This window comes from Anopheles ziemanni, chromosome 2, assembly GCF_943734765.1.
Source record: "Anopheles ziemanni chromosome 2, idAnoZiCoDA_A2_x.2, whole genome shotgun sequence".
In the NCBI taxonomy this organism is placed as follows: Eukaryota; Metazoa; Arthropoda; class Insecta; order Diptera; family Culicidae; genus Anopheles; species Anopheles ziemanni.
The window spans coordinates 84,359,080-84,381,049 of record NC_080705.1 but is presented as its reverse complement, the minus strand read 5'-3'; the positions used below and the strand labels follow the sequence as shown (position 1 = coordinate 84,381,049).

The window sequence follows — 21,970 nt, the reverse complement described above, 5'->3', positions numbered from 1 at the left end:
GATCACCATCAAGATTAGCGGAGCTCACTGGGCAGCACGATGTGTACGAAAACCGTTCCCTGTTGAGGTTAAAGTTCGCCCGGAACTCGCGGAAAAATGAGAAGAGAAACCCCCTGGCTAGAAAGTAAAAATGATGAGCCGAGCCGACGTGCATCTTGGCGTCGGGAAACAACTACACAATGGGGAAAAATCATAACATAAAGCGACCAACGCATGCACACAAACCGACCCTTTCAAGATCATACCATACAGAAACAGCACAACACAAAACAAAAAAAAGATGCGTGAGAATTCCTTCTTACATTCGCTTTCGATTTCGTTACCTTCCAATAAACGGTGCGTGATGAAAAGGAGTTGGGGCGCTTTTCTTCTCCACCCCGCGGATTCTGCGTTACTCCCGGAGCATTATGATAACCGCCGCCGGACGTAAACAAAGAAGAAACGCAACAGTTCCCATTCAATTTAATTTAATACTTTTGTTTCTTTTATTCGTTTCGGCTTTTCTTCTCCGATGTAAGTCATCGCTTTTCTTTCGCTGCCTCATCGTCGCAGCATCGTTCCCGACATGTTTCTTCGCTTTATTGTTATCACCACTGGTTTCAGTTTTCTTTCACCTTTCCATGGGCACCACACATTTTCCCACACCGATCTCTGTTTACCTTCGGCAAGTTTTTCCGTTTATGCGTGCGTTTATTTTTCCTACTCTCACTGTACGCCTTACAAGTGTGGACCGGTGGAAAACCTTTACGCAACTCAGTGTTAAGTTTTTGTTTTTGTTTCAGTTAAGTGTTTGACTCATGTCACGATTTATTTATACATACACCACTGTACACGGAGTTCACTATAACTTATTCCCTCGAAATTAAGTTAATTCTTTAAATATCTCTCTTCTCCCGCTGCCCTCCATCCTCGTGGAATGAAATAATGTACACAGTTTTCCCTCGACTTAACGATCGATTTGGGGAGGGATTAGGCCATATGAGAGCTTGCCCCAGCGTAATTAGCCTATCCTCCTTAACTCCAACCATCTTAAGCAACCGTTTGTGCCCGCTTGTGTCCGGGGGTTTATAAGGGTTCGATTTTTCCCCCGTCGATCGTTTAAACTCGTCGCTTTCCTTCTTACTTTCTACCACTGATTTTACCCCGCCACGCTATCAACCTACGGCACGTTGCACCTTGACACCTTCCAAACGCCGTACTCTATACAGTTCCCAGGGCACATCGCATGATTGTTTCGCTTATTTTTATTTTTCCCTTTTTTGCACCATTTGCTAATTATCCCTTTATTCAAACGCACTTTCATTGAACCCGCAGCTTGTAGTACCTTGTTTTTTTTTTGTTTCTTCCTAATTTTCTATTTTCTCTCTGCTTCGGTTTTGCTTCTCGCCGGTGATGACCCCGACCATCATCACCACCGCAAGCGGTCAATTAATCATTGGAAAGATGATGGCTCCCCGTAACGATGCGTTTGGCGAACGTAAAATCGTGCGAGGTCACCCTGCTGCCCGTGGGGGAGAAATTGTTTCACTAACTATTTCCACAGGATAGTTACGTTGGGTGGCGCTAACTTCTCATTACATCACCCCAACAAAATCGGTTTAAAATTAACCTAAAGGAATGTGCGTTTTTTCTGTTAAGTACTCATTAAAAAGGTATCGACATCTTTGTTTCTCTTTAACGATACCGGTAGTTTATCTAGTATGAGGTTTTTGTAGCATAAGTTTCCTACCTAACGATCGATCGGAATGCCCCGGGTTATCTAACAGCCAGCTTAGATACTACACCACCGATCGATCACAGACTTGCAAGGGTTTTTGGATGCAGCCTTCCCCAGAGTTTGCGGGAAGGACGCACTATGTTCTCTCCGATATATCAGATCGAAGTTCCAGACCGTGACATGGATGGGGTTACGAAAAAACGCAAACCATGTCCAATGACTCCATTTCCCCAGCCGGTTCGTGTCACACTCCACCGGCCTTCACCGGTGTGACGAACGAGCGCGATAAAGCGGCGTGAAACGACACACCACGCCCGTGACAAATGGCGACCGTCGCCCTCTTTGATACACTGATTTATATTTACCTAGTATTATTTATCTGTCCGCCTAACTCGCCTCGCTTATCTGTGCACATTTTGTTTCGTGCCGGCCTATTTCTACTGTTTCTCCTTCCCGGGAGACCTACTTTCGCCCTTTCTTCTGTACATTTGGGCCAGCATTTGCTTACGGGTGTGTCCGACCCTGTACCTCGTCCTTGCCCTTTACCTTACCCTGGCGAAACCCACAACAGGTATGGTATTGTGGAACTTCCCGTTTTTTTTCTTTCTTTATGTTTTGTTTATTATCGGCCTTTGGTTCCGGTTTAAAAATAATGCCTTCTCCCGACATTGGCGCAACTTCCCGACACCGTACGTTACACGTCATCCTCCCGGCTGGAACCTGGCCGTCCGGTTACGTAGGGCAGTTTCTTCCGCACGTACTTTCGCTGCTGGAGAAGGTGTTGCTTCCCCTTCGTCCCACTGGTTCCGCTCAGGTTCGCTCCGCCGCCGAGGCTGCTGAATCGATGCTTCGGTTTCTGCTCCAGGAGATCGTTCACTGGCGGAGGGAGAGGGAGGACAATAAAAAGGCAATGAATAATCAATTTTTCAATTTTCCGGAAAATACAAATTTCTTGTGGACCTCAATTGGATTGAAATTTATATCAGAAAAGCATTATTCATACGAAAATTTAGTTTGATATTTAATTTTTTTATGTTTTTAATGTCTATTTTAACATGCCCTCTAGCAGGATAAAACTGTCTTTTCAACAGTACGACATCAGACGTAGAACTACATAATTCTCTCCTAACTTCAATTTAGAAAATTTACGAATTTACAAAGTACTGAAGTAACACGGAAATGGTAACTCATGCTTTTTAGTTCACTTTTTTAGTCCAATATTTTTGTTCAAATTTGGTTATAACGTAGGCTTCCCAAAGGACACATTTTTTTCAGTACTTTAGCCTACTACGATATAAGTCCTCTACTTTATTGGTGTAAATGGCTGCTGTTGATTGTTGTAAACACTCGCAAAATGGATGATGTGACAGTTGACGACTTACAATGTGTTTTTCAATCAATTTGTAATTTAAATAAGTCATAATTTGTTATGAGATAGCCAATTTTCCACAAAAAATGGTTTTGAAATGACCATGTCAATGCTGCAAAAGTGAGCAAAAAGTTTTTTTTTGTATTCATGTTGTTCAGGTATTCTGTGCATTTAATCGTTTGTTTATTTAACTTTCGTTAATTATCGTCCATTTACATGTCACTGTGTGTCTATTGCTTGAGTGTACCTTCTCGAATAAAACTCCCTATTTTTGTTTTCTTTTTCTTTGCAGGTAAGTTTCACCAATACTCGTCAGCCAGGTTATGCTGTAAGTTACTGTACATTTTCTTACTGGATGTTAGTCCAAGCTAGTAGTCGTTTTCCGTAGTCACCTGAGCACCACCGTGGAGACCTGTAGTTAAACGGTAGTTCTAACCCCGTAGTAGTAGCAATTGATCATACATTGAGTGTACCTTGAAACATCTACATGGTAGCGTGAACGGGGATTGGACTTACCAGATTCTGGTGAAACATCCACCGTCGACGAGCCGGTCTGGAAGATGCCACCACCTTTGTAGTACAGCGGTGTCGGTCGCACACTGAACCGAGGCGTCAGGATTCTCGTGTCGTCCTGATCGATGTGATGATGGTGGTGATTGTGGTGATGGTGGTTGAGCAACGCCGCCGTCCACGGTTGTGGCGTCACGACGTAGATCTTCTCCTTGGTGATGGGTGATATGGCAATTTTTACGTTGTGCCAGCCGGAACGGGCGCCCGCTTTCCCGGGGCGGTCGTGCAGCGAGGGCAACATGGTCGACGTGAGGAACTCCCAGGGGATAGCCTTCGTCACCCGGTGCAGCGACAGTGTGCTGGACTTGCGCGCAAAGTCATCCGAGCCAAACTCCTGCTCGGTCCAGGTGTCGATCTTGCGCTGCAGCTCGTTCGGATCGATGTCCCAGTCATTGCGCTCGTAGATGGGCTCTACGGTGGACTCTTCCGCAACCGGCTGCTCGGTGGTGGTGGTGGTCGTCGTGGTGGTAATGGTCGTCGGGGTTGTACTCGTGGTGGTTTGTCGTGATGTTGTCGAGGTCGAACTAGAGCCACCTGAGCTGCTGCTCAGGAACGTGGTTCGGCGATGGTGAGCATACGTTGTCGATGCCGGAGATAGCGGAGGTCTCCTCGTCGACTCCGGAACTCGCAGGTCGTTGCCGAACAGCTTCGGACCTTTCGGGATGATCTTGGTCGTACGGAGCAGCTGCGAGATGGTGGTGCGCGTCTTCTGTGCGTACGTCGTCGGGGCGACCCGGATGCGCGTCACATTCACGTAATGTGGCGTGACCGGTTTAGCGTACTTGGAGAGCGCTATCAGGGGCCCGGCGGGCCGTGACGTCCCAAACTGCTCGGCCGATTGCGATTGTGGACCTCGAGTTCCCGGAGGAAGATCCGTCGGTAGCGGGGTTGTGATACGCTCCATACCTCCCCGCACGCTGGTCAAGCTACTAAGGCTCATGACCGGAGGTAACGGTGTCATCTTCGGAACTCGCACCGTAAACGGCTTCGACTCCTTGGAGATCTCCACCGGGCGTACCTTCTTCACCTTGGCCGGCTTAGGAGGCGTCTTGGTGGGAGGTTTCGAGAACGGCTGTGTCGTTTCCCGCTGCAGAATGTCTCGCAGATGGGCCGTACTCTGGAAGTACTTCACTGAGTCATTCTCAATGAAGCGCGTCCCATGCTTCGACGGTTCCGCATGGTCAATGGCGTTCGCCGACTTTGCGGGCGTCGGTCCGGCCAATCGGCCCGTGCTGCTATGCTTCGATGTCACAATGCTCGACTCCTCCGGTGCGTTGTAGTCCAGGTCGTCCAGGTGAACCGAATCCGGCAGCGGCCGGAAGGGTTCCGGTTTCTTGTACGTCTGATAAGGAATGATGATTTGGATCTGTTTCGGTTTCTTCGTCGACTGCTGCAGGTTCTGGTAGCCTCCGAAGGTGGCCGTCAGCGACGAGGGCAGAGGCGTGACCGTTGTGACGGAAGGTGTAGACAATTCTCCCACCGTTTGACTTGCCGGTTCCGGTGTTGATTGGCGCTGGAACTGCGCCGGTAAGCTGGAACCAATTCGGAACGGTTCCGTGTAAATTCCGGTGGGTGATGGGTCCGTCTCCGTAATCGTCGTTCCGGGGGTTGTCGACGATGATGCCATGATGGTCGGTGGACCGAGGGTGTTGGAAAGCACCTTTTGCCGCTCGGTCACAGCTGTCGGTTCTTCGACGTCATCGTCGTCGTGGTTGATGTCGTGATCACTCAATCCATTGCTCACCGGATTGATCGGAGAATTTGTCTGCAAATTGGCCGAGTAAATAATTTGCACACCGTTGCCAAGATCGGACGTGGACGATGGTGGCGGTGGAGGTGGTGGTGGTGATGATGATGGTGCTGGCGATCGTGGGGTCGTTTGGTCTTGAAATGTACTATACCACACCGTTGAAGGTGGTCTCATCGTACTGGTTGTCGTCGAGCCGTAGTACCTCGTCTGCGGCACGATGCTGGACACCTCAACCGTCGTCCTAGTCCGAGGTGGACTTCTCTCTGGTTCTTCCTCCGAATCGTACTCGGTATCATCATCACCGGCCACGTTGTTCGACGGGCGAAGATTGGCACCACTACTGCCATTGCTACTGGTGGCTATGTTTCGCTTCTCGGACGCCTCGGGCTTCGAATCTTCGCCCCCGTTCGAGTACGCCACCGTGGTGTAAACGGAGGAGGACGCTGACGAAGCGAACTGTTCCACGTCGAAGATGGAGTTGTTCTTCTTGGCCGGATCGTGCGGGTAGCGTGTGTAGCTGTCGGACATCGATTTCGACGAGACGGGATAACCGTGGCCGAGCTCTAGGATAGGCTCTACCGGGCGGTAGGGTCGATAGAACTTGTACGGATCGCTGTGGAATGAGCCGGCCGTGTAGAGCGGCGGGATTGGCGTCGCACTCAGGTTGGGCAGTGGAATCGGGGCTAGCGGTTTACCCTCGTCCTGGATCGGCAGCAGTTTGGCTGGCGGCACGTACTCCTTGTTGGTGAAGTACGATGCCGACACCTGCCTCAGCGTGATCGGTTGCAGCGTCGTTGAGGGGCCAACGATGTCCGCCGAAGCTTTTGTGATGAAGTGAGCCGCAATCGGGGGAGCACCTGTGTGGACGATGGGTGCCCCTGAGGTGGTAGTCGTTTTCAACTGCTGAAGCTCCTGATGAAGTTGCTGCTGCTGAAGCTGAAGCTGCTGTAGTTGGAGGTTTTGGAGTTGACTTTGTTGCTGCTGCAGCTGGAGTTGGATCAGCTGCTGGGCGTGCGGTGCGGCGGTGATGATGGCCGGCTCCGGTCCTCCTGCCGGTGCTGAAGGTCCGCCGTACGGACTCACCGACTGCACTTGTCCCTTTGACGCTACTTGGAGTTTGATCGGAGGACTCGGTCCACTTGGTGCCACCTTCGGTGGTGGTGCGACTCCAACCGTACCGCCGGGGTTCCGCACGGGTGGATACTCCGGTGGAGCCGCTATCGGCACCCAGGGAACGTTGTTGCACGGGTGGTATTTTACATCGCCAGGTCCCGCACCGGTTGGAGGTCTGCCGGTGGTCGGTTCTGGATCTCGGAATGCACTTGCCGGTGGAACAATCTGCTGCTGAAGCGTGGAAGGCACAAAGGGCGGCGCATGAGGTGGGACGGCCGCACCATGGTAACTCGAGCCGCTCTCCAATATCGGAGCACTCGGTTGAAACCCTGCTTGACCCACTATCAGCTGTGGTGAAGTCTGAACTTGAACCGGAGTTAGCTGAGTTGCGCGACTTCCATTACGGATCTGGAAGGGATAGGGAAACGGTTCTTGTTGTGGTTGTTGTTGAGGCACGTGCACCGGTTTTTGTTGCTGAAACTGCTGCTGCTGCTGTTGTTGGAATTGTAGCTGCTGCTGTTGGTATTGTTGCTGCTGATACTGCAGTTGCTGCTGCGTTTGCACCGATGGCGTAGGGTGTACTACTCCCGGTGCATTAAACTGCGCAGGACCCGATGGAGGTAGCCTTTGTTGTGGTGGTAGCTGGGCAACTTGCTGATATTGTTGCTGCTGCTGCTGCTGCTGTGGGTGAGGTTGCTGTGGCCTTCGCTCACCGCTGTCGTCCCCGAGGAAGGAAAACCAGCTGGAAATGCGCTGGAAAAAGGTGGGCGCTGGTGTGGTCGCCGGTGCCACCGGTCGAAACCGGGACGGCGACGGTGGGTATGGTCGGGGCTGTTGCTGCTGCTGCTGCTGTTGGTTGCCATTGTAGAGTGCGTTACCGCCTCCACCGGCACCACTGAAGTCGTTGCCACCGGGCGGCTGCTGCGGTTGATAATTTGGCTCGCCGTAGCTGCTTCGTACGATGATACATAATGCCACCAGCAGGAAATATAATTTTGCCATTTTCTGCAACGAGAACGCACGAGAGGAAAAAGGGGAGAACGGTTAAAAAATTTATATCTCTATCTCTTCTTCTCTATATCTATAAAAATGAATGTTTGTATGTTCGTGATGCTAAAACTCAAAATCGGCAGGACCAATCTTGATGACGTCTTTGTATGATTTGTTCCTTTTTACCCAAGGAAGGTTTAGGAAAAAAGAGAATTTGAAAATTCCCAAGGAAAAGCCGGAAAATGGGAAAACTCGGTATAAACGGCTTTTTCTTATATAAAAAAATAAAATTTACCTTCTCTAACGAAAACGGTTGGACTTATCCCAAGAAAGTCTCCTGATGATTTGTTTCTTTTGGCCCAATAAAAACAATGCAAGTTAGAAAAATACTTGGGGAAAACCAGGAACACAGAAAACTCGAAAAATATTTTTTTCCAAAAAAATTTAAACTTATAAAAATGAGTGTTGGTTTGTTTGACGCGAAAACCCAAATCGGATGAGCCGATCTTGACGATGTAATCAGATTATTTGTTCCTTTTTTTTCATGGATGGTTTAAAGAAAAGACATCTTTAACATTCCCTAAGGAAAAGCCGGAAAATGGAAAGATTTGTAAAAATAGCATTTTCCATACAATCAAATCAAATATACGATGTATAACTTAAACTAAAAAACTATTTGACCAATCTTTACGAAGTAATGGAATGATTTTTTCCTTCTTACCCATACCAATGAAAATTGTGACAAATCATGAGTCCGAATTCACAGATCATCGAATAATTTCATCTCGGTTAATCAACAAGCGATCCCCTAGATCACGTATCTGATCTGAGGTTCTGATAGGTGTTGAATGTATTTTGTTGAGTGGCAGCTGAGAGCTTTGTTGCAAAACACATATGAATGTTGAGTATTTAAGTTCAGGGAAATCTATCAAACAATTTTGCAAGTACGTCGCCGGAAAGGATATACCGGTTTTTGCCATTGAAGGTGATGAGATAAGTATCAAACGAACTGATGCGTTGTTGTGCATTCCACAGTTTTTGTTTTTTATTTCATCGTTCAGTTCATTTAAAGAATGGTTAAAGAATTCACCAAGGACTCTTGAGTCAGGAGTACAGCAAGCAAAAAAAAACCAAGAAGCAAGATTTCAACTTGCAGCAGCGATTCTATTCCGAGATTATTGCTTGATTCGCAGTTACTTCGCATATGAATTAAATGCATCCGAGAAATGATTATTCAAAAGCAAGGGGGCCCGGTACATGGACATAGAGATGTGTTTTCATTTTGCTTTAGAACAAATTTACACAATCCATCGAAAACGAATACCTCCGATTTGTTTGAGCCATTCCGGATAGCGATGAGTATGGTGTGCAACTTTGAGAGAAGCATGTACATGACAGTGATAATCACTGAAATTTATAAACGAACTGCAATAACTAAAGTGTCTATACTTAATATTAAGATTATTTCAATGAAGCCATAAAAACTCCTGTTGATTGTGAGATACGTATAAAAATGACATCGCCGAAGATATTTCACATCGCTTTTGAAAGGGAAATTTTGAACAAAAAATGAATGATCTAATGAAGCATTGGTGTTGGTTGAAACTGGGAGTTTGTTTATGAGTAGTAGCATTCTATTGACTGAAATTCAAATGCCAGCACCAATCTTCGAATTAAAAATGTTCTGTTCTGTGAATAGTAATGTGGGCTTGCAACCCGCTATTTGCCAATTCGGTTCAACTAAAACTGATTTATCACAAATGTGCTCCATAGTATCGAAACGAAGATTGGTTGAGTGCTCGTACAATATTAGCTGCTTCAAAACCTATGCTAATGACTCCAGCTGGACCATTGCGCTCATATAAATTGATTAATCGTATTGAAAATGAATCGTTCACTGGAATTTTAAAACATTCTTTCGATTTGTCTGACTGAAAGATGGATCTGTTATTGTTATGTGTCGACATCTTCAGACACCAAATCAATGGGGCTTCCCTTGAATTGTAATGCTTTGTTTTTTCAATATTAGTGTATTATTATTATTGGACGATGCGAAGTTCGTCGGGTCAGCTTGTCGTCGTATAAAATAAGAATTTAAGTATAACAAGGCAATGTGTAGAATAGAATAATCTCTAAGTTTAAAATGATATTTTCCTGCATAGGAAATGTAGTATCTTCATTAACAAAACAACATTGATTGATTTCCTTTAGGATTTTTTTCTGTTAAAAACTTTGCTAGAAAATTGGAAAACATTGTCTTGGTTATGAATATTTTACCGGAGCAATTTGATGTACAATATTCATAAATTGTTTGCCTACTACTCCCCAACTCCCCTTTTTCATATCATTTTTCAATCAGTTATTGTTTGACATTGAACATTTTCTCTGAGATTTTATCTTTCTGATCGCCTTCACAAACCAACATAAATACAATAATGTAATAATGTACAATTTACCGCACGTAATGAATTGAACAATTTCAGGATAGTAATCCTTTTTCGCGTTTGATTTACAGTCGTTGCCTCCTATCACTGCCTCCAACTCACCGCATCTGATAAAAGGTTAAAATAGCACATCAGATTCTATCTCTAATGCATCAGAGTTTGTCCCTAACTTATCAGCTTTTGTCTCTTGTTCATCTGGTTTTGTCTTCTGATTTCAATTTTGTCCCTGTCTAAAATAATTTTTATTTAGAATTAATGTAAATATGAAGATTAATGTTTGTTACTAAAAATTATTTTTAAAAGCTGTCTGAGTTGCAGGTGGATAGGAAATTGATAAACTAAACACAAACAAATAGGAAATTGATAAACTAAAAGTTTATATCTCAACATTCAACGCTTTTGTGCTTATTTCAAGATGCGTAATAATGCACTGGGAAAAACGATAAAAAATTATTGTAATAGTGACAAATTAGTTTTAAAGTATAAGTTAAATAATGGTTATTGTTGTTTCGGTGTAATTATCTAGAAAACCCCGAATTACCTTATTTATTTTCGGGATTTCTTGGATGCGTTAGAGACAATACTACCTTCTTTTGAGATAAAATTAAGTGACAACATTGAAAATGTAACTTTTTCGTTCATTTCATCAGTCTCTAATTTTTTTCTAATTTTTAAAATAAACCTACACAAAGACTTGATTTGTATCTTGTAATTGGCTAAATCAACTGTCAATCGGAAGTTCAACCTTTTCCGTGTCGGATTGATTCGATCAAACTAAACGTTCCTTTCACCCCTTGAGCGCAACTTTCGACCCAACCCACCACCGAGCGATCGTCACGTGATTCGAATGGGCAAAACACAGAAAAAAAAACCCACCAACGTCCCACTGAGGTAACCCGTCGCGGTCACACCCTTCGGTGTGTATCCCTTCCCGAAAGTAATTACACACCCTCCGCCGTAGGGGTCCAAAAACAACGGCCCGGACCCGGATCGGATCGCGCGATCGGTGAAAGAATGGTGGCAAAAAGTAGCATCGGAATAAAGTAAGAAATCAACCGACACCCGTAATTGGCTCATCAAACCTTCGCTTCATCCCTTCACCTTCTCCGAAAGGGTGGCGACCGTGCAGATGACCGCATCGGTTTGCCGTTGAAATACTTTCTATTTCAATTATCGAAATTATCTGCGCCAGCCCAAATGCGATGCGATCGGGATGCGGTCCCATCGCAACGCAATATAAAACACGAGGAAAACTGAGGAGTTTATTCGCGAAGTGTATCAACCTGCCATGCAATTTGCTTGGCGGGGAAAATTATGAACCCAAAAAAAAGGTGCACAGACAAAATACCATTAACATCGGTCACAAGCTACGGACGTCCGCCGCTCGGTAAAGATCATTTCCCCCTCGCCCGGGTTGGCTTTTCCTAATTTCCCAATGAGCGTAATTTGAGGCGAGAAAATTCCTTTCCGATAAAACCCATTTTTCAACCAAAGAGAAAATGTTGCTTGATGGGTTGTTTGAAGGTGGGTTTTTCTTTTTATTTTGCAAGTTTCTTATCTTACGTCTTCCCCAACCCCCCCCTCGGTATGGGAGTTTGACCCCTCCTTTCTCTCCTCGGTTGGATCGAAAATTACAAAAGCCGAACCGTCGTCCGATCCGATGACGGAATGATGATCGCACGCCAAGCCGTGGACTCAGCTTGAAATTACGCACTCGCCAAAGAGTGAGATCGTTCGCATGGTGAGGCAACTTCCGGTCCGGCGCAGCAATTGCGAACATTGGCTGCCCACCGCTAACATCCCCTTGTTGACTGTTTTTCCTCCCCTCGGAAGCTGTACGAATATTTCCTCCCATCGGGCCGGAATCGTCCATTTGGCAACAGGTTGTTTCGTGAAGGAAAGTGAACAAACCGATGAGAAGAAAACAAGCAATATGTACCAAAAGAGGAGGATGAAACAATGCGCAATAAGCCGAAAAAAATCATTACCAGTTGCGTAAACCGCGTGCCGTCTCCGAACGTCTCCCGCGGACATCATAACTTTCGCCCGTCCGCTGGGCCGGCAAAAGCCACTGAGGCTCGCGAGCTTTGGGTGGGACGGTCAAACAACCCGTTTCCCCTGAAAACAATGCCAGTTTTCCGCGGGAACCCAGAGGAAATGGCGCCGAATGCGCGTTTGGTGGGTCGCCTGGCAGGGAACCAACGCGAGAGGGGCTCAATTTTTCGCGTGCCAAGCAAATGTTTTACCGCTTCGAGGTGGCTTTCTCCGCGGGGAGACGATGAACAGAAGATCACGACATTGACCACCAAAGAATACCCCGGTGATGATGGGACTGAAAGGCAGGAAATGGGGAGAGTAGTGGTAGGTGATGAAAAATATTGCACAGCGGTCTCGCGCTTGTCTTAAAGTGTCTTGGGCATCACTTTCATTCACCGCCGTTTTGTTACCTTTTACTTCCCTTCCCCCATTTCTAACGTCCTAATAAAAAGGACGCTCTCGGGGAGGTAGGAGGAAGATTGATAAAAGCCTCTCGCGGGGAAAACGTCATCGTCACACCAAGGGTGTCTCGTTTTTTTGTGGTTTGCCCCTATCCGCATGATCTCGAAATGTTTCCAACAATAAACCACCAGTTTTAGTTTACATTTCCAGTTTTGGTAAGCTGAGAGGTTAAGGTTTTTTTTTACATTTCCACAAAAGCAATGCATTTGCAAACGAGGGATTAAAAACAGCAGGATATTTTCATTTTTTGTTGAAACTAGACATTCTGTCAGTTTCAATTCACTTCTCTATCATTTTTGTTTTCTTTTCAATAAAAATAAACAAGTTGCATAAAACACAAAGCCTAACATGCATAAATGAAAATAGAAAGTGTTTTAAAAATGATAAATGGTCTTTGTTCTCATTTTTTTTACGTTCTTTGTTGTTATCTTTTTGGTCGCTTCTAGTCTATTTCAATGCAAACTGTTTTTAGTCCTTCTCCGGCCTTTGCTTTTGTTTTTCCAGTTCCACTTTGAGGAATTTCGCGTCAGTTCCTTTTTTGAAATTCAAAAACTTCATGCCGAAACAGCCTTATGCGAAAGCGAAACAAAATGTTGGCAAAACCGGAACACGAATCAGAAACCGACACCAAACTCCACACTCCCTGCCCGCTGCTGCTGCTGCTGTGGTCGACGATTGCGATCGACGATTGCGAATCTCCGTGCGGAACCGATCGGATGCCCTCCGGAGGCGAATGAATAAAACATAAGTGATATGGTCGCCTTGGCGGCCATCGGAAGTTTGCTGATTTCACATTTTTGCGGGAAGCCCCTGCCTACGGTGCGTCGGACCGGAGCGCATTATGCTGCCTTTTGGCGACATTATCGGCCACCGATAGTGGATACTAGGACGCGATTGATGCGCGAATTGGAATTTCAAATCGAACCCGTCGCGGGTGACTTTCGGGGATGATTATATTTATGGTATATTTTTATCGGCACCGTTTTATCTTCGCCTGGTTTTGATGAGACTCCCGCCCGAATGTCACTCAAAGTTACGATGCGCATTCCTGGCATAATATATGCACATAATCGGAAGTTTGAAACTTGATGTGAAAACTCACTTTTATGAAACGAGAAAACGATTTCGACAGTTACGCTTTATTTCCTGTTGTGTAGGTATTTTTGGTAAATCATATTTTCTAAGTATATTATAATAATGTAGCATTAATCCACAAATACATCCTTTATTAATCCCTGAATTTCATACATTTTAAAATGTATTTCTTTTCCTCCATTTGAATTGGCAATGATGAATTATCCGCTCCACGCCCAAGATCCTTCAGAAACAGTAACATTGTAACTGGTCGCAAATTATGTTTGCATAAATCTTATGCTTTGACGCGAGCAGTCGACGTAGTCACGGCGCAACTTTAGTAATTGATTAACTGATTAGCGAAGGCCCGCATTTATCACTCCTTCAACACCTTCTCTGACCATCGCGATTCCGTGCCAGAGCAAGTGAAGGCTTTCCTTCCTCCTCCTCCTCCTCCTCCTCCTTCCCGGCTGCTGCAGCTCGTTGTGGGTGCAGCCGTGTAGAAACGGACCCAGACCACCGGACCCTCCCGGTCGCCCTTCGACTCGAACGCCCCCTGCGTCAGACACCCGGACCATTTATCATCCGCGTGTTTACGTTCGCTTGTTTCGCGCGCGGCGTCAAAGTGGAACGGTTTTTCGCGACATCAACGCGCCCGCTAACCGTCAGTCGGCTGTCTGGGTGTTCGTGGGCTGGGCCCGCCTGATGGCGACCTGTAAGACACCCTTATCGGCGAGCTGCGAAAGCTTCCCAGCCAATTTCTCCTCGTTTTCAGCATGATTAGGTTCTTTTTTCTCTCTTGCTCTCAATGTCGCACGCCACTTCGGTGAAAACGGCTCTATTCATTGACTTCGTAGACAACCGTTTCCCGGTAGCTTTTCTTTTTTTTTAGTATTGTTTTCTCAGCTGACCCTCCCGATGCCTAATGAAGCACTTTTTTTTTATTGAATTGATTAATGGAAAAAGTTTGCAATCGAGATTTGCTAAATTTTCCAAATCATAACACCGTCCATCGTCTTCCTCTCCGGGCGATGGGAAGCCCCAATGAGGGCCTTTGAACAATTGAATGAAAGTAAATTTATGGCGCTTTCCTTTATTTTTGCTACCATAATTGGTTGCTGAAGCTGAGAAAACTTCTCTGGGCAAATTGGAAGATTTTTAAATTTTGAATCGGTTCGAAAATTACTCGACTCGGTGATCTACTGGGATGAAGTAGACATTATGTTGTGGAAAGTTTGATTGTAGTATTAATGCTGTCTTGTGGTTTTACGTTGTATAATGCATTAAAGCTTTTAATGTATTTGTGACACTTTGACTCGTGAGATAAACAATTTATGTATGTTTCAATGTACTGAATAAAGCATTTTCTACCTCAAAAAGATAATTATAAATGTTATACCTATACATTTCATTATCAGCGAAAAAAAACAATTCTTCATTCTTCTTATGTACAAATTATGCGTGATCATGGTTCTCGTTTCTATGGAAATGTTTATGACTATGCAGACCAGTTCGTCTAAAAGCGCTCCGTAGAGCTTGGGTTCTCTTCATTTTTTAGTGACGGAAACGACGCATACAATATTCGAGAAGTCAGTTAAAGTTGAAAATGAAAAAAAAGTCAACCTCCACACATTTCCATCCAAAGCGAAAAGGGGTTCGGGTTGCAACCCTTCAAAACGTCACCTTTGAAGCATAAAAGCGCCACCCCCGGGTTCCGTTGGCCAATGCATGCAAATGATTTGTTTACATAGCGGGTGCCCACCATCAACACCGACCGTTGGAGGTGGGAGAGTAAATTGACTCTTTATGCTGGCACAGTTGCTGCAACTGTTTGCCACTCTGTTCTACGGTCGGTAAAAGGAGTAAAGTGGAACACTTCGGAAAATGCATGACCCGGAGCTAGAGGAAAAAAAGCAGGTAAACTCAAACTGACTTGGAATGCCATCAATGGCAGTACAATTGACCCATTCCTTGCACCATCTACAGAAAATGCTGAGGACCACCTCAAAGACTGCACGAACGATCCGAGCCGTACCGGAGTTCAAGCGTCTTACCGAGGCAGGCGACATCCCAACACTAAGTAGACTACAATTTATGCTAAAACCTCGCCCCGGGCCCCACCGATTCCGCACCCCCCAACGGTTGGAGGCCAATTTGCTCCGGTCGGGAATTGAACCGTCGGCCGCCCGCGAAGAAGCTGTTGAATGCTGATTTATGCAATCGTCAATCGATCGTGATCGTGGGTCGGTGAAAGAAACGCGCAACAAAGAGAAATGCTGGGAAACGGACGCGCGAGTGAGTAAGGCAGGAGCAAAAACATTCGCGAAATTGGCTTCCTCCGGCAAAGAAGCTTAAGTTTTTCCTGCCACTTTTCCTCCGCTAACCAGGTTCGCTTATGCTTTATGTCCGATTGAAGTGAATTAAAAAGAAGCGAGTTTTAATGAACCGTTTCCAACGAGCGCACGTTGTTTTGAATTATAACATAAACTTGCTTCCTTCGGGAGAAACCAACGCTTGCGGTCGTTGGAAAATTGTGCAACACAAAGCAGAACCCTTGCTGAGGGTGCTGGGTAAGATTTTCCTCGCAGCTGTGATCGATTTCGTATTGTTTTCCTCCAAACCCTTCCGAAGTGGAAGCCGAACCACCAGGAAGTGAAGCTATAGCTAATTGTGTTTATTTTTCCTCCTCCCTTTTCTCACCCGCTGGGGCGAACCTATTGAAAACTCACGTGCACGCGCACCAAAACCCCCATGAGATAATACCATTAGCTGCAGCGCAGTGGCAGCGAAGTGGCCAGCGAGAAAATTCAGCTCAAACCACCCACGTACCACGGGGTTGTTTGATTAATGAGGGCTCTTCGCGGCGATACCGCAGACTGTTGCGCATAAGATTTGCACCTGGAAGCTACCAGCGTCCCTCGACGATTTGAGGTCGAGCGAGGTGTGAAGTAATTGACGAGTGGGCGCTTTAATTGATTTGTCGTTCGCCCCGAGTGATGGGGAAAATCTTTACGCCGGTTCGCCGAACCGTCGATTGCATGATTGCACATTTCGTCTGTGTTGAATTGAACTTCGGGTGATGTAAGGTGCCAAACACGTTCGCACGTCACGTTTGCATCTTTGTCCCAAGCAAAGGCGGAAAACATCATCCCTTGTGCGCGATTTCGTCTTCAAAGGCCGCACCATATCAACCTGCTATACCTGTGGCGCGCGCGCTTTGTTGCACAACTTCAGCAGATTTATTTGCACACGCACGACGCTCCATTGGCTGGGTCAATACATTTGATGGCAACCGGAGCGGGTTCAAATTCACCCCTTGTGCGCTCCGGTTATGAAATGTTTACAGTGCATAATTACTGTGCACCCCCGCCGAAATCGGGGTCGTAGCCTGGAAAGGTTAAGCGACGCAGTAATAATTTCCACGCCGTGCCAAATATTGCAAACTGATGATGGTCCCAATATGTTGATGAACCAAATTTTCCATTTAATCTCCTACATTTGGCGCACTCAAAACATCCAACTACACTGGTAATAAATAATCTGTTTACAAATTTGCCAGACCCTACTGTTCGGTCTCCGGAAGGATTCGGCTACATTATTATCGTGATTTTAAATAAATTCAGCAGAATGGTATGGGATGTGCTCCGGATTAACTTTCGGTTCGCTGCGAAATATTGCATGATACAAAAGTTATGAAATTTATTACAAACGCATTTCCATAATCGAGATCGAAAATCGACATACAGAAACGCATAGACATTGTTGCATGCAGTATTGTATTGAGCTTCTGGTGTTTTTAGAAAAGAGTATTTTGAACGTGTTTTCAATGGAAAGAGCTCCTACCATACTGATACTGATTGCACAAACTAACGATGTATTGAAGAGGGGATTTTGCATTTAAGTTATTCAATGATATTTCTGGAATAATGGATATTCATATATTGCTGGATTTGTGGTTTAAAATGAGAAGCAAAAAATAAAACATCCCATCTCCGTCGTAATAATATGCACAGAATGTAATATTATATCTGCAGTGAATATACTTTACATCTGATTATTATCCTTTCGCATGCTGGGAAATGGAACAGCTTGTTAAAACCCGCTGCAGCAGCCTACTCTGATTTCATTTGTTTTATTAATTTTCACTTCATAATCAGACCCCTTCCCGATCTCATCGGTGGTTTTCTGTCAATCAAATAAAAAAAATAAAAGTAAACACTAACATGAAGCGATGTTGGTGTATTTTTTCTCTGTTGAACAAGCTAATTTGTCAACCAGCATCCATATTTGCCCACCAATCAACTCCGCTAATTTGTCGCATCGGTTCGATCCATCAAATCACTGCGGGCTTCAGTGGGGATGGCTTTTTCCCTTCTATTTTCATTGTTCTTTTGTTTGCGATAAACCATAGCCAACAATCATCTGCTGACCCGAGCGAACCCGTTTGGGTTTTCCGAGTTCTTTTTTCCATGCCCATCCGATCGCACCGACGTCGCACGGTCGGGGATGAAGTAGGCAAGGGACGTTGGAATGAAAAATCAACAACACGGCAAACATTAATCCAGCGCCAACGGCCAAAACGGCGATGGCCGGAAGCCGATATTTCATTATGGTTTTTTTTCCGCCGTAAAATCGAACCAAACATCCGTCGGTTTTGGGCCGGGATTTGAAACAGACGACAACACAGTCCCATTCCGTAGGAATAAAACAAGCGCCCTGATTGCATGTAAAACATGCCAAAAGCTAACAAAAATGCACTGTTGCTTTCTCCTTTTCTCACTTTTGGCTATTGCTTCTGAAGGTACAGGGTTTTTCCCTTCCGTGCCTCAGTGTTGCTGACTAAAGCATTGGATTAAAGTTTGTTCGACTTCGAATCGAGTTCGATCAAACACTTCAAAGTCACAACCGTCCGTATCCTTTCGAACAAAACACACACACAAAGGGAAAATAGGAAAGCGCAGGGCAAAAGCCCTCCCCCCCACCCTCATGAGTGTGCGTGTGTCCAACAAGCCAATACGCAGAAGGGCAAACATTTTAATTCCGAACTTGTTGTCAAACGGTCCACACGAATGCAGTGCAGTCGAATGTTGTTTGAACATTCAAACCAGAACCGTTTGCTTCACCACTGCCTGCTTCCATCCCGCAACTGGATGTACCAATAAACCGGCTCCATTTGGACAAAGATTGCATGTTGGTACTGCTGTTCCAGATGTAAAGGAATTTCACCGGTGCAACGCATGTGATTTTTCTTCAGCATATCTTTGCTGTTTGCTGTCGGAAGAAAATACTGGTGGATTCGTTTGGTTCTTCATTTAATGCTCGATTTTTAAATTTTCCTTCAATACCCATTTTACAATCATTCCAGTATTTTTGTTTTAAAAAATGTGTTATTTGTACTTCAAAGCTCATGTATAAAATTGCAAAGTTTGATTCAACTTTGTGAACAGTGAAATCCTCTTTTCCAGAAACCTTTTCAAAGGTCACAACTTTGTACACCAATAAAACCAATGATGTCCTCGACTTAATATTGAATTTCGTAAACACTCTCACGGTATTTCTCATACTTTAGTGCTGAACGAAGTATGACTGCCCCCACCGAAGTGCTTCCAATGCTTCTGAACGACAAAACAAAATCTTAAAAAGAGCAACAAGAAAATAAAACAGTTCACTCACCATTACCATCATGCTGGTGAATGCAGAATTTCACTCATGCCACCGGGCGGCAAAAGTGCAGCATAAAATCCTTCGCGAAAGAACGCGTAACGCTTCGATGGATCCGCAATCCTCCGGAACGTTTTTGTGTTGGTTTCCTTTTTTTCACTGCTTTACCATAAAACAAAACATCAAAGCGTTGCCAGGGAAATTGGATTGTGGCGGCGACAAGGCGCAATCTGGGATGGTACAATCTCATTCACTTCACGGACGGACGGTGCAGGACAGTAGAGGTCCTTTGCTGTTTGTTAAACGGAACGAACGGAAGCGCATGGTTAGTGGTGGATTTGATTTTCTGCGCGTTTCGATCTTGTCTGATCTTTTATTCCGTGCTCGAGCAACGTACACAATTTTACACCACCTCACACTACCGTTTCCTTTCCGGAACCACAAACAACACCACCACGTATAAATCGTGCACGATTCACGACACAGGCCACACTACTCCGGACGTCCACCTAGCGGGTCCACCGAACAGGAAACTTTCCGCAATTCACTTTTAGATATATTTATATTTTCACAGCAGCACTTACTTCTTGGGCAGTGAGCTTTCACTGTTTTCGGCCACTTTTCATTACGTGTTTCGGTGGTTATTTATTTTTTTATTATTTACTTATATTTCGGTTTGTTTCACGTTTCCTTGTCGGATGGGTGAGACACACGTCACCGTTCCTTTCCATCGCTGGAAGGATGCTTTCTTTTTTACATTACACACAGAATGCAGCTGAAAGTACTGTAAGAGATGTGTTGTTTAAAAAAAAGTGGTGTTTTGAAAGTATTTTCAATTTAAAAAGAATTTAAATCCAAAATTATTCAATTCGTTACACGCTGACAGTTACACTCTTTACCCGTCAATCTAAAGACAGTGATCGTTAAATCGATAATAATTGTAAAACTTGTCGTAACGATCGACACTGGAGATCACGACCTAGCGCGCCCGGCTCGATTTTCCGCCCGAGATAACACCAACTGATGCACGACGCACAAAATACCGATCGCGCCTCGTCTTGAGGTCTCTCGTATGTCTTCACCGTTTGGCACCTTCGAACGAAGTGACGGTAAGGCAGTCGCGCAGCCTACACCCGCGGTTTCAGCTTCCTAGCGGCGCGTGAGATGAGCGTGAGTTTTAGTGAGCAAGCGGCAGAACAATGGAAAGGGCACGAAGAGATGAGTTCGGCGTGTCACAGGTGAAGACGACGAGGTCAGCGCTTCGCAAAGGTTTCTTGGGGCCTCCTTGGCATGTCTTGAAATTCTTTCGTCTCTGTCGTACCGTTTCTTTGTTTGTTCCTTTCTCCATCACCATCTCACTGCCGGCCCATCTGCCAGCAGTGAGATGATCGTACTCACTATGCCTTTCGGAATGAAATCTCCTTTTCCGCTCGCACCTCTAATTTACCTTTTATTATTTTTTTGTTCTTCTGTTTTTCCCTTTGTATTTTCTTCACATCCAGTTTTCTCTCGCGCTCGTCACCTCGCCTTTGTTGCTTGGATGCTTTAGTTTCTTGGTTTTTGTTTTGTTTCTTCGTCACCGGCCCCGATCTTCCTCTTTATTGCCAACAAATTAACCAACCCCCGTGCTCGGGCGGGAGGAAAACGGCGTCGCCGGGCGCGTGTTTGGGGGGCTGACAATAAATTAAAAAATTCTCACACTGATGCTGCCGGTGGCGAATGGTTTGGCCGGGGATGCGCTTTCGTTTTCACTGCCGCCGGTACCCGGTGCCGGCGGTGTTTTCCCAGCAGCCAGCAAGCACTGTTTGTTAGCTAACGATCAACGGGCTCCGGATCCGGACCGTCGCCCCCCAGAGGGTGGTGGTTGTTCCTTTCCTGTCCGCCGGCTAGCTAACACACAGCCTGCAGCACTTTTTTCCACCCCGGGTAAACAGTTTTTCGTCTTCGTTTGCTTCTTACGAGCCGCACAGTTTTCTCCTCACCTTTGACATTGCTCGGTCGTGCCAGCGCGTTTGGGGTTGTCTCTGTCGTGGGTCGTGGACTCCGGTACCGATCTCACTTTTACACCCAATGTTTACGCTAATGATGAACCCACCACTAGCGGGCAATTAACGAGGCCAGCTAGAACTGGGTAGAGTTACGATCGGGTGATGAACGATCTCGGATTTCAAATGACCCAAACGAAGTTCTACCGTGCTTTACCGACCGCTCGAAACCCGTTTTTCTGATCGCTTGAAACGCTAGAGCTATCCCACAGGACGGAGCCTAACTAACCCTCACGTTTCCGATGACGTTCACTCGCGCTGTTCGCAAAACACCGACTGATCATGACCGCACCGTTGCTCACCCGGCATGATCCAGCGCCGGATCGTGTACTGGTGATGCTGTGCAGAAAGCTCCCCGAAGCGGGATCCGAAACCATGTTCCGGCGGCTCTCGCCGGATCGGTCTCCTTTCTCCAGGGGGTTGCTTTCTCCCCCGGTGCGTCATGTTTTTGTGCCCCGCACGTTCGTTCGTACTAGTCCGAAAAGTGACGGAATAGCTCTTACCCCCGTTAGCGCTTGCCAGCATTATACTTCTTTGGCCCATTGCTCTCGCCATTCTCACTGGTTTTCTGCAGCACGAACGTGTGGTGACCGCACAAACGAAAACGAAAGCCTCCCCCCAGCATGGAGGATCGCGCCCTCCTCTCCATACGGGACGGCGTATCAGGGGGGGAGAGGCTTGTCTTTTCCGCATACGTACACACTTGGGTATTTTATGTTTCTTTTTCGATCTTTTACT

General features: G+C 45.7%; 1 protein-coding gene across 1 annotated transcript in view; it reads left to right on the top strand.

The window, feature by feature from the left end:
- Positions 1 to 21,970, top strand: part of LOC131283085 (high affinity cAMP-specific and IBMX-insensitive 3',5'-cyclic phosphodiesterase 8) — a 99,838-nt gene that overhangs the window by 47,203 nt on the left and 30,665 nt on the right. Inside the window, exon 4 of the mRNA XM_058312649.1 lies at positions 3,379 to 3,414. Coding sequence (XP_058168632.1) covers positions 3,379 to 3,414 — 36 coding nt within the window. The remainder of the gene's footprint in view (positions 1 to 3,378; positions 3,415 to 21,970) is intronic.